This window comes from Myxocyprinus asiaticus, chromosome 8, assembly GCF_019703515.2.
Source record: "Myxocyprinus asiaticus isolate MX2 ecotype Aquarium Trade chromosome 8, UBuf_Myxa_2, whole genome shotgun sequence".
In the NCBI taxonomy this organism is placed as follows: domain Eukaryota; kingdom Metazoa; phylum Chordata; class Actinopteri; order Cypriniformes; family Catostomidae; genus Myxocyprinus; species Myxocyprinus asiaticus.
In genome coordinates, this window is record NC_059351.1 from 43,691,760 (window position 1) to 43,704,855 (window position 13,096).

Genomic DNA, 13,096 nt, shown 5'->3' on the forward strand with positions numbered 1-13,096 from the left:
TAGTAATCAACATTATGCCACAAATGCTGTTGATTGAGCTAAACTTTTGGCTAAGCTAATCAGGGTTAGAGCAGAATTCCAAATTCTTCTGGATCTGTCTTGAATCACTTGTCAATTGTATTTGTCATAGAGTTTTCCATGTTTTCTTACCTTTTACTTGTTCCACAGTGCCATCCAGTGACTGCCTTACATTAAAGCACAGGAAGCGGCCCTCTTTTATTGTTTGTTCCTGTTTGCAATACAGCCTTAATATCTGTGAAAGTGATGCAAAATAGCACTGACACTCAAAAGATCTTTATGCAATCAGTCATATTACACCTCCTAATCGTCCACAGCGTGCTGCTCTTATCAAAGATGCCATCGCTTCTGTGTTCATTTTTTAAGATAATAATTACTTCCCATTCATTTCAATTAAGCATGCAAATACAAAATACTGAATATGGACTAAAGATATCAAGGCTTTTACTCAATTTAGAATTGTTTTTTAAATGGACACAAGAGATCTGGCAGTGTATGAGCAGTCATTGCTTGGGATCCATTGTTGTTTTCATTGTACATCACATTTAAGCACATGAAATGAGAATGCTTGTAAAGTTAATCATATAATTGACAATACATGGTAATCAAAACAATTAGCTTCCATACACTCATTTTCTGTGCTTGTCACCTTTCCTTTTTTATTCTTTCTTATGAATGTCATTGATCAGTTCAGTGAATTCCCTGGTTTCAATACAAGTTAAGCTCAATCAACAGCATTTGTGGCATTATGTTGATGACCAAAAAATGTAATTTTGACTTGTCCTTCCTTTAAAAAGAAAAAAAGAAAAAAATGAAGCAGAAATCGAGGTTACAGTGAAGCACTTACAATGGAAGTGAATGTGGCCAATTTTTGGAGGGTTTAAACACAAAAATGTGAAGCTTTTTATTTTATCAAAGCACTTGCATTAATTCTTCTGTTAAAACTTGTGTGTTATTTGAGCTGTAAAGTTGTTTAAATTGTCATTTTTACAGTCATTTTAGGATTTTAGGGTTTGTGGACATTACATCGTCATGGTAATTAAGTTGTAAAATTGGCTATAACTTTCCAGAGAAAAGGTTTGTAAGGGATTTTATCACACTAAAATCATGTTTACACGCATATTCATTATGTCTTGGGGCTATACTTTTGAAAAAGTGAGTATTTTAATGTTCAAAAATTGGCCCCTATTTACTTCCATTGTAAGCCTCACTGTAACCTCGATTTTTATTAATTTTTTTATTTTTTTTAAGAAATGGAGGAACCAGTTTAAATGAATTTTTGTGGCAATCAACAATATGCCACATATGCTGTCGATTGAGCTTAACTTGTATTGAACCTGGAACATTTCCTTTAGCTCAACTGAGAGCATTTGTGGCATAATGTTGATAAACACAAAAATTAACTTCAACTTGTTCCTCATTTTCTTCTTTAAAAAAAAAAAAAATAGAATTCAAGGTTTCAGGGAGGCACTTATAATGGAAGTGAATGAGGCCAATCTGTATATGTTAAAATACTCAAAAGTATAGCCGCAAGATGTAAACAATGTGTTTGTTGACATGATTTTAGTATGACAGAATCAACCTTTTCTGCCATGAGGATTTCTTTTATGAAATTATAAGATTCCCATTTCTGCTTTTAAACACTCCAAAATTGGATCTTAATAATTTCCATTGTAAATGCCTCACTGTGGGATGGATGGGTTGAAATAATTTTTGTGGTAATGTAATGGTAGCCAGCTAGTAGGTAGCTGTGCAGTGTGTAAACCTCACTCCCCTGGCCTCAAGAGGCGACTGATACCAGAGGCTGTAACCTTTAGCCTCCTTTGCGCCCGCCTCCCATGCTAGAGATACCAGTTCGATTCTCGCTCGGAGCAAGTTGAGTAGGACCGGTTACAGTAATAATCAAATGTATGCCACAAATGCTGTCAATTAATTTTAATTTATATTAAACTTAGAATATTCCTTACAATTTGCCCAAATGGAAACAAAGGCTATTTTGTTTATATCTGTGCATGTGCCACTGTTGTCTTAATAATAATTATTTTCTTTTCTATATTTGAAAGGGAATTTTTCTTTGTTTTTATCTTTAGTGAGTCATCTGACTTTCTTTTACATGCATTAAGGGATAATGTCCTCTCAGAAAACTATAACTCCATTCTTATGAGACAATGTGATGTGTCAGCCATGAGCATTTAAAATGTAAATGAAAGAGAGAGTCATGAAAATAAAAATCTGCACATGTCTGACTGGTTCGATGAGAAACCAGGTGTGTGCACTGAATAGCCTAACTGTGTGGTTGTGTGTTCGACCATTGGTATGCAGACACACCTGTTTCCAGGAGGTCTTCACGCAATAGTTAATGTTTCTTAAACACCACATACTGAGCAGGATAGAAGCAAGGCAAAAAACAAAAAACAGCTGGGAAGAGAAAAGGACTGAAAAGCAGCTGATTTTTAAAGGAACATCTATGCAGGTAAATTGTTGTTCAGATTTTTTTTCTTCCATGTATTCATCTACATGTGCGAAGGTAAATGTGTTAATGCAAAGTTTTATGGACCATGTGCTCAGTGTAAATGGTCACTAAATGTGATATCTCTTACTTTGTAACAGCAAAATATTTCCAATTTTATTTTATTTTTTTACATGCCTTTAATTGGTGAAAATATGTCATAAACAGCCCTATAATCATATCATTGAGCACTGGAAGTTTCATGATGCCTTTTGTTGCTATTCTACATTTGAGACAAAACAAAATTGTTGTGTTTTCTGGCTCTTGGTTGGTTTTTGTCTGACAGCTCTTTAAAAGAAGACAAAATGTAAAAGTTGGGATGGTTTTTATCCACAACGTGGATAGCTGTGTAGCTGGTCATACTTCATTCCACCATTTTAGTTAACAATAGTTTAGAGTGACCATGATCTTTTTATGCCAATTTGATTACATCTTCCTTGTCTTTGATGGGAGAGTGAGTGTCATTTCAGTGTCAAAATATCCACTAAAGGTTTTAAACAAACAGATGTAAGTAGCATAGCCAACCTGACTAATCGGTCGGGGACTTGGAAAACAAATGGCTGCGTACTGTTCATACTGTATATAGGTGTGAGTGCCTAAGTACTGACTGATGGCAATGAAATCCACTTACACTGTCTCATTCCATTTCTTTTCCACAACAAGTTTGCATGTTTTCAGATATACCATGTCACTTCCTACTGAATTTCTGTCAGAGGAGCAGTTTATCTGCTCTATTTGCTTGGACATCTTCAACAATCCTGTTTCCACACCCTGTGGCCACAGCTTCTGCCTAGCATGCATCACATCCTATTGGGAAGGCCAGGGAAAAGCCTGCCTCTGTCCTCTGTGCAAGGAGAGCTTCCGCAAGCGCCCTGAGCTCCACATTAATCACACACTTAAGGAGATCACTGAGCAGTTTAAACGGATGGCAGAGTCTACTGGGAGTCCTAGGAATGCTGCTGCAGACTCGCCGACCAATCCTTTATCTGCTCTGAAGCCAGGGGGACAGCACAGACCAGTAGCCCTCCCTGATGTGCTATTTACAGAGATGAAAAGCCGCTTCCAAAAATCTGCATCCAGTGATTCTGTGCAGCCTTCATTGGAATCTTATTCTCCCCCAGTTTCTGTGACACCTAAACGGAGCCTAAGTGTGAATAGAACCAACGGAGTTGGTCCCAGTGGGCCACAGTGTCCCAGACATGGGAAGAGTTTGGAACTATTCTGCAAGAATGACCAGGCATGCATTTGTTCGGTATGTGCAGAGAGGGAGCATCAGGGGCATTCTGTGGTGAATGCCAAGAGGGATATGAACATTAAGAAGGTTAGTGTGAGACTCATGTCTGTAATGGTTGAGTGTGAATGTATTGTGGTGTCCATACCCATAGAAAAAAATAATAGGATAGTGTATGTGAAATTATAATAGAATAATAATAGGTCATAGAAATAGCAAGGTAGGTTTTTTGCATCTTTATTAACATTTTGTATCTGTGTTCAGTCCCAGTTACGTATAATGGAGGTCGAGTTGCAAGGTTTGATCACAGTAAGAGAGAGGAAGATAGAGGAGATCCAAACATCACTTACAGAAATTCAAGTGTGTGCATCTATGCTATACTAATGCTTTAAATATTATATCCATACTTACAGTATAAATATAATATAAGGTGATGTGTGTAATTTTCTATGTCAAAATACTTTTATCTCAGCTTAAAGGGATAGTTCACACAAAATAATTATTCTCTCATAATTTACTCATCATCATGAAGTCTAAAACATTACAAAAAACACAAACCAAAAAACTTTTCTTATGCAGAACACAAATTAAGACATTTCGAAGGATATATGATGTGTTTTTGTCCATACAATACAAGTCAATGGGGTCTAAAACTTTCAAGCTCAAAAAAGGACATAAAGGCAGCATAAATATAATCCATTCATCTCGAGTGGTTTAATCCATGTTTTCTGAAGTGATATGTTTGGTTTTGGGTGAGAAACGGACCAAAATGTAACTCTTTATTCTATACTATTTAAAGACTATAAATCTTGACATCCACAGTTTCCTTGGCGCTGTTAATGAGAGATGCTTATTTACACGCTTCCGTGCCCTTGACACATTAGCAGAGCGCTATACATGAACCAGACACAATCTTGCCAGGTTCGTGTTTTTTACGCACAGTTGGGCTATTTTGCAAATGCAAAATGGGGGGGGGGATCCTTTTAAACGTAATGTGATCATCAAAAGTTTCATGATTAACACTAGAAAATGAAAATGCAACGTCTTAGTGATACAGAATCAGGACGGATGTCCAGATTTATAGTTAATAAGGACTTCAGTTTTGGACTGTTTCACACTTAAAGCGATCAGATTGCTTCAGAAGACATGGGTTATTTATTTATTTAGTTAGTTAGTTAGTTTTAACGCCATGTCAGCAACCAGGCTATTCACATGGCAAACAAAGGTTCATCAATAAATATTTACAATATTAAATAAGACACTTAAAATTTATACAAGATAAAAACTGTAAAATCTGTTCAGATGGTACTTTTAAAAAAAAATATCTATTAAACAAGTCTGTATAAAAGCATTGTCTGATAGTTCCAAAAGTTTTACAGTTCGGTAAAATGTGCTTGTTAGGGGTTTGGCAAGGTATACATATGGAAGGATCTTCACCAGTCAGTAAAAACGCATGTGTTAGTCTTGAATGACCCAGTCGGCATCTGGTAAACACTATTTGGTCATGCCTAGATTTAAAATTTTGAGAGTCATTTCTTTGGACCCTGGGGTTTATTTTGTATAATTTATTGCTGTTGCAGAAGACATGGGTTAAACCACTTGAGTTGTTTGGGTTAAATTTTGTGCCGCCTTTATGTTCTTTTTGGAGCTTGAAACAGTTGGACCCCATTGACTTACATTGTAAGGACAAACAGACATGAAATATCCTTCAAAATATCTTCGTTTGTGTTATACAGGAGAAAAAAGTCTTTTGAGTTTGAAACAGCATGAGGATGAGTAAATGAAAATAGATTTTCAGTTTGAACTTTCCCTTTAAGTAAGCCATTTGTAGGATGATTCTCCCAAAAAGTGTTAAAACTGTGGCACTATGAAAACATTGCTCTGTTTGAGCACCCCGGCCCTCCCAAAATAGCAACATTGGCTCAACCAGTGGCGTGAGTTTGGGAAGGACTATCTGTTTTTTTTACCAATGAGAGACAGTGGATAGTTCTCAAGAAACCTTAATTATTTTAGTAATTCGTTTGTTGACCCCAGGTAGGGCAGAAAATACACCCTTCACCTTTAACGACCTTTGTAAAAAATGCACTATTGCAGAGCAAACCCAAACAAAGCTGCTCTTTTTTTTTTTTTTTTTTTTACTAATTTCACATTCTTCTAGTTTCCTTTTCTTTACATTCTTATTTACCACTCTCTCTCTTCTTTATCTCACTTCTTTGGCGTAAGGTGAATGCCGAGCGAGAGGCAGCAGGTACTGTGAGTATGTTTAGTACATTGATGAGTGCTGTTGAGAGGTCCCAGGCTGAGCTTCTGGAGGTGGTGGAGATGGGACGACGCGCTGCAGAGCTTCGCTCTCAGGCCTTCATACGAGACCTGCAGATGGAGATCTCCGAACTGAGACAAAGATGCAGCACCCTCAATCAGCTTGCCCAGTCCCAAGATCCTTTTACCTTCTTCAAGGTAAAAAATAAAATAGAAAATGGCTTCAAAAGTTTTTCTTGTTCTCTAATCTTCCTTTGCTGATCAGTGAGAAGCTGTAATCTTGACACATTTTTCATGGTTTAGTGTGCCTACACTTTCTCGAAGACTAAGGCTTAAACAACTTAAAATTAAGAACTTAGAGTAATAGTTCACCAAAAATAAATAGTATCTCATCATTTACTCATACACCCTCATGCCATCCCAGATGTGTATGACTTTCTTTCATCTGCTGAACTCAAATGAAGATTGTTAGAAGAATTTCTCAGCTCTTTTGATCCATATAATGCAAGTGAACGAGTGCCAAAATGTTGACGCTTCAAAAATCCCATAAGCAAGCATAAAAATAATCCATATGACTCCAGTGGTTAAATCAATATCTTCAGAAGCTATATGATAGGTGTGTGTGAGAAACAGATCACATTCACATTCTTCTGCTTGTGTTTTTGGTGATTCACATTCTTAATGCATACTGACCCTGCTGGGCAGGGAGAAGAATTTCAAGTAAAAAAGGACTTAAATATTGATCAGTTTGTCACCCACACCTATTATATCACTTCTGAAGATATGGATTAAATCACTGGAGTCTTATGGATTACTGCTGCTTTTATGTGCTTTTTTGAGCATCATAATTTTGACACCTATTCACTTTTATTGTATGGACCTACAGAACTGAAATATTCATAATTTGTGTTCTGCAGAAGAAGGAAAGTCATACACATCTGGGATGGCATGAGGGTGAGTAAATGATGAGAGAATTTTCATTTTTGGGTGGACTATCACTTTAACCGGTCAGCAGTCAATCAAATTGGTAGTTTTGAAATCTATATCCCAATCTGTTTTTTTCATTTATTGCTATATTCATGTACTCAATACCTCTATCTATGTATCTTTTCAGACATATCCAGCTTATAGTAGTTTCCCTGTGACAAAAAGCTTGGCAGAAGTGGTCTTGACCCCTGATCCTACTTCAGGGGTAGTGCAAAGGAACGTCACTCAGATGGTGGAAGAATTTCAGGAAGAGCTGCGGAGACTGTCAGAGATATGTGAGAGTTCCTTCAAAAACTGATCATAAGCAGATATTCCAATACATCCTCATATATATATATATATATATATATGCATTTTTGTATTTTGTACAGAAATTATTCTGTCAATTAAATAATTAGTTCACCCAAAAATGAAAATTATCTCATAATTTACCCTAATGCCATCTCATATGTGTATGACTTTCTTACTTCGGCAGAACACAAATTAAGTTTTTTAGAAGAATATCTCAGCTCTGTAGGTCCATACAATGCAAGTGAATGGTGAACAAAACATTTAAGCTCCAAACAGCACATAAAGGTAGCATGAAAGTAATACATACGACTCCACTGGTTTAATCAATGTCTTCGAAGTGATCAAATAAATTTTGGGTGAAAATATACCAAAACATAACTCCTTTTCACTGTACCTCTTGCCATTGCAGTCTCTAAGCACCATCATGATTTCAAGTTTGATTACACTTCATTAGTGCCTGACGCATGCGTAGAGTGCTAGATGGCACAAGGAAGTGTAATCGAGCTTGAAATCATAATTGCCGAGACTGCTGATGTCAAGATTTATAGCAAAAAAAGGAGTTATATTTGGGTCTGTTCTCAAACCAAACCGATTAGATCGCTTCACGTGCTTTCTGGAACTTCAAATTTTACCATTTACTTGCACTGTAGCTGAGATATTCTTCTAAAAATTTTAATTTGTGCTTTGCAGAAGACAGAAAGTCATACACATCTGGGATTTTTTTTTGGTGAACTTTTCCATTAATGAATAGAGTTTGAACAGACTCAATAGAACTTTGAATATCCAAATGCAATTTTTTGAATATTGTGTATCATATGTTTAATATCATTTAGACTTCAAGAGCAAATCATTGCTTTTTGCATGCATGTACTGTATCACTGTGTTTGTGACTCTAGTATGTCTTGTGCTGTTAGGTATGCACTCTCCCACAGAAAACTCACTAGAAAATGATCAAACAAGTAAGATTTTTCACTGCAGACAACTGTAATTCTCTATTTGGTTTACCATTTTTCAAAGTGAATTTCAGTGTCTACTGTGATGCTGACCTCGGTGTGAGATGTAAATAAATAACATAAACAGAGGTGTTTAGCCGTGACGTCAATTTGTAGGTGAACCGGGAAGGCTAATTCACCAAGGGTTCCCTCGGGAATGTGTGTGTGTGTTTTTTTCTTTTTAAATGTAGGCTGCTTCAATGCGGCTTTAAAATTCATGTTTGATGTATGACTGTGTGTAATTTTTGTTGTAGAAGAAAACGTCTAAGTATCTTCAAGTAATGTTTACCACAGACCTTATTTGACTCGTAAATCCAAAACTGCCATTATATAAACCAAAAGAAACAAATCACATGGGAAAGAAAATTCCCAAGGGAATCCATGGCTTGAAAATGCTAATTCTCTTCTGGGTTTTTGGACTACAACCAGAACAGCTCTATTATGAAAGGTTTTAACTTTACATGGCCCCACTTTTTACTGTTTTCTATGTTTATCCATTCCTCTTGATGTAAACAGAGAAAGTCCAATTTACGAACAGTAGAATTTGGAAGAAAATGTCCTGTATGTCATTGCAAAGAGTACAAAAGTGACAAATTTTCCTCGCACATCACTTTTAAAGATTGAAGTGTTGTACCAAGTCACCAAAATGTGTTGTTTTTATATTTGTTAAATATTATCATATATTTCTAGTTTATTATCTTAATTATATTTGTTTTCTGCTTCTCCTCTACCTGTAGAAATGTGGAGAGTGGCAGAATATGCAAGTATGAGATCATTACTATACTCTGTACATTATAAGACACTCCAAATATTTGCCATTGTATCACCACATTTAAACTTGTTTTTACAACTCCTCTGTTTCTCCTTTCAGTGGACATAACCCTAGATCGAGACTCTGCCCATCCACGTTTGATCATCTCTGAGGATGGTAAACAAGTACGCTGCAGTGACCGCTACCAAAATGTGCCAGATATACCCGAACGGTTTGACCGTGTGGTGTGTGTTCTTAGTTGCCAAGGTTTCAGCTCTGGCCGGCATTACTGGGAAGTCCAGGTGGGTGAGAAGACAGACTGGGATCTGGGCATGGCCAGCCACTCCATCAACAGGAAAGGAAAAATAGCTGCCAGCCCAGCTAATGGATTTTGGTTCCTAAGTCTACGTGACAAACATGATTATGTCTTTCGCACAGAGCCATCATCACCTATAAACCTACACCAAAAACCCCAGCGCATCGGTGTGTATGTGGACTATGAAAAAGGTCAAATTTCCTTTTATAATGCAGATACAAAGTCACTGATTTTTACCTTTACAGACACATTTTCAGACACTTTATATCCTTTCTTCAGCCCATGCACTAACAAATCTGGCAAAAATGAGGCACCCCTTATTATATGCCCTGCCTATTCAGCTGACCGAAGCTGGCTAACTGAAAAATAAAACAATAGGGGATGGGAATAAAAAAAAATAGCACACTTCCCTCCCCCCCCCACCCACCCACCCACCCACGTTAATTCCATATTAAACACATTGTAAGGAAGTTAGCTTTAGCTGTGTGATGTCATAAAATGTAAATATGCCATTACAAAATGGGAAGGAATATGGGGTTGTTTACTATTAAGGTGATTTATTTTTTTATTTTTGCTTGATTTTGTCCAAAAAAAAAAAAAACAAGAAAAAAAAATAAAAATGTAATCCCATATATACAATTTGATGAACAAATAGGAAGTATATAGCCTATGGAATTACATTTTTATATATATACACACACACACACACACACACACACACACACACACACACACACACAAAATGTTATTTGGTGCCCTGATTGCAAAATTACCTCCCATTTTTTCTGCATTTTGCTTGACCAAGCATAAAAACTATTTGTGCATTATAGTAAAATAATTCTTAAATATACACAAACATACAGCTCTGGAAAAGAGACCACTGCAAAATTCTCTGGATTTAATATTTATATGTATGTGTTTAAGTAAAATGAAAACAATTTTATTCTATGAAGTACAGACAACATTTCTTCCAAATAGAAAGTCATTTAGAGCATTTATTTGCAGAAAATGACAACTGGTCAAAAAAAAAAAAAAAAAAAAATCTGTGTTTTCAGACCTCAAATAATGCAAAGAAATTTCATATTTAAACACAATACTAATGTTTTAACTTAGGAAAAGTTCAGAAATCAATAGTAGGTGGAATATCCCTGATTTCCAATCACACTTTCATGCATCTTGGCATGCTCTCTACCAGTCTTTCACATTGCTGTTGGGTGACTTCATGCCACTCCTGGCATGAAAATGTAAGCAGCTCGGCTTTGTTTGATGGCTTGTTACAATCCATCTTCCTCTTGATCACATCCCAGAGGGGTTCAGGTCTGGAGATTGAGCTGACCATGACAGGGTCTGGATCTAGTGGTCCACCATCCAAACCTTGATTGACCTGGCTGTGTGGCATGGAGAATTGTCCTGCTGGAATAACCAGTCCTCAGAGTTGGGGAACATTGTCAGAGCAGAAAGCAGCAAGTTTTCTTCCAGGATAACGTTGTACGTGGCTTGATTCATGCATCCTTCACAAAGACAAATCTGCCCGATTCCAGCCTTGCTGAAACTTCATAACTTCACTTTCATTCCAAATTTCATAGTGGGTGCAAGACACTGTAGATTGTAGGCCTCTCCAGGTCGGTCTAATCATTAGACGACCAGGTGTTGGGCAAAGCTGAAAATTGGACTCAATCTAGTTCTTATGAACCACCATCTTTGACATTTTAAGAATGGAAGCAACCTGACGCTCACTGTATCCCTCTACCAGTAAAGCCAGAATTGAACCCTTTTCCTCACTGAAAACTTTTCTTTTCAACTCTTTTTGGCATGGTCAATAGTTATTTTTTGATTCCAATTACTTTTGAGGTACTACTAGCACTGTTTTTGCAAAAAGATAGGTGGTTCAGGTGATAACCTAATCAGTACCTCATTAAGTAGAATGAGGTGTGCTTGTGTCAGAATTCAACAGACAGTGGAATGGAATGGCTGCCATACATATTGAGATGCTGATTTAAGAAAAAATTAGAGTGATCTGTATATACAGGGTTGTGAGGGTTACTTTTGAAATGTATTCCACTACAGATTACAGAATACATGCTGTAAAATGTAATTTGTAATGTATTCCGTTAGATTACTCAAGGTCAGTAACGTATTCTAAATACTTTGGATTACTTCTTCAGCACTGGTAGATTTTTTTACTTGTTTTGACTATAAAAACTCTGCCAGTACAGTAAAACAAAATACACATGTTAAAAATACATTCTCTGAAAAACCTAAATATCTTATACAATGTTGTTTCTACAACAAGATTAATCAAACTGATCTTGTTTTAAGGATTTTTAGATATTTTTACAGGAATTCAATACCAAAATTATCAAGAATATGATTTTTGTCCTAATGTCAAAGGTCTTACTAGAAAAAAGAAATTATGATTCTTGATAAAAAAATATGATTGTGCCTTGTAACGTGCATGTAAAATGGCTAGAAATAGTATTTTAGCTTAGCGTAAAGCTGACAGTTTACACAAGGTTTATTTCTGTTTCTTGTGCTCCAAACTTACTTCAGACTTACTTCTCTGTCTGCTCCTTTGAATGTAACACATCATAAGAAAGTGTTTCACTGCTGTTCAAATGCACTTTGGATCGCATCATTTATATGTATAAATGTTTCCCATCTGAAATGACTAAATATTAAATGAAACAAATGACAATAAAATGCAAAGTAATCTCTTCAGTAATCAAGATACTTTTTGAATGTGACTGTATTCTAATTACCAATTATTTAAATTGTAACTGTTGTGGAATACAGTTACTAATATTTTTTATTTTAAATATGTAATCCCGTTACATGTATTCCGTTACTCCCCAACCCTGTATATACATATATATATATATATATATATATATATATAAATATAAATTAAAACTGTATGTGAGGACTGCATTTCCTCATCTTGCCCTCTCAATGCCGGTTTCTCTATCAGATGTGCCTGAGTAATTTTTCCTGGGATCTTCTTAACTGAAGCCATTGTAATGTATTTCACTGAAGGGGTAACAGCCAGCCATGTTTCATGGTTCTAGCTGTCATGGCTGCATTCCATAAATTCCAGGTAGTCAGGTCTCATTCCCAAGAATTATATGGCTGACATGGGTATACAGTTAACAACTAAGCTGTCCAATACAGGCCTAGAGTATGAATATTATATTAGAGAGAGAGAGAGAGAGACCATCTGGAACCGCGTCAGACCTGCTGCGCGTTCAAGGGGACTGAGATAACCTCTGATGGCACAGCGCATCAGGCAGTGCTACAAACCTGGTCTCCACTGAAGCCGAAATTCAATTCGATAGGTAAGTTTTGTTTTCTGTGTATTTTCATGGGATATTATTTTGTTAGCCGAAGCTGTCTGGTTGCCATCACCTAACTAGGTGTGTCTCTGCAGACGGGCACAGTTAAAGGCTATACCCACGTTACAACATATTTTGGTTTGTTAAGGTTGTAGCTATTAATAAAAAGGCTCAAAATGATGTCCTAATGTCGATCTGACAGGAATAGCCTGTCTCTTCACACCCTTTCGCGTAAATTGCATCATCTTTAGATTACTTTTCCAAACATGCTTTAACAATTATATTTATTTAATAAAATGGACAAATCTATTTGATGAATAACAATGTGTACATGGAATACATTACTGTCACAACAAAATAAATAAAATAAAATATGCAAACCGTTTGCCTATTTAATAAATCGCTGTTTTATT

The 13,096-nt window shown here is 36.2% G+C and overlaps 2 protein-coding genes across 8 annotated transcripts in view; both read left to right on the forward strand.

Annotated features, from left to right (window-relative positions):
* Positions 1-2,364: 2,364 nt before the first annotated feature.
* On the forward strand, positions 2,365-12,272 carry LOC127444879 (zinc-binding protein A33-like). Of its 5 annotated transcripts, none has more exons than XM_051704492.1 (8): positions 2,365-2,491; positions 3,206-3,848; positions 4,023-4,118; positions 5,982-6,215; positions 7,132-7,279; positions 8,210-8,254; positions 9,025-9,051; positions 9,159-12,272. In XM_051704492.1, the coding sequence occupies exons 2-8, from the start codon at positions 3,213-3,215 to the stop codon at positions 9,722-9,724; spliced, it is 1,752 nt and encodes a 583-aa protein (XP_051560452.1). In that variant the 5' UTR covers positions 2,365-2,491; positions 3,206-3,212; the 3' UTR covers positions 9,725-12,272. The 5 variants fall into 5 exon arrangements, with proteins under 5 accessions (XP_051560452.1, XP_051560451.1, XP_051560453.1 ...); XM_051704491.1 differs by having other exon boundaries at positions 2,384-2,491; positions 3,191-3,848; XM_051704493.1 differs by having other exon boundaries at positions 2,393-2,491; positions 3,241-3,848.
* A 160-nt stretch (positions 12,273-12,432) lies between these two features.
* Positions 12,433-13,096, forward strand: part of LOC127444899 (UPF0687 protein C20orf27 homolog) — a 32,041-nt gene continuing 31,377 nt past the window's right edge. Inside the window, exon 1 of one of the 3 annotated variants that reach the window (XM_051704526.1) lies at positions 12,433-12,686. The gene's annotated coding sequence lies outside the window, so the exon portion shown is untranslated. The remainder of the gene's footprint in view (positions 12,687-13,096) is intronic. The other 2 variants (XM_051704528.1, XM_051704530.1) reach the window with 2 other exon arrangements.

Coding starts and splice junctions, on each gene's coding strand:
- LOC127444879 (XM_051704490.1), top strand. CDS start 3,138: ATGGCAATGAAATCCACTTACACTGTCTCATTCCATTTCTTTTCCACA. Junction 3,849..4,022: donor GGGATATGAACATTAAGAAG/GTTAGTGTGAGA, acceptor ATCTGTGTTCAG/TCCCAGTTACGTATAATGGA. Junction 9,052..9,158: donor GAGAGTGGCAGAATATGCAA/GTATGAGATCAT, acceptor TTCTCCTTTCAG/TGGACATAACCCTAGATCGA.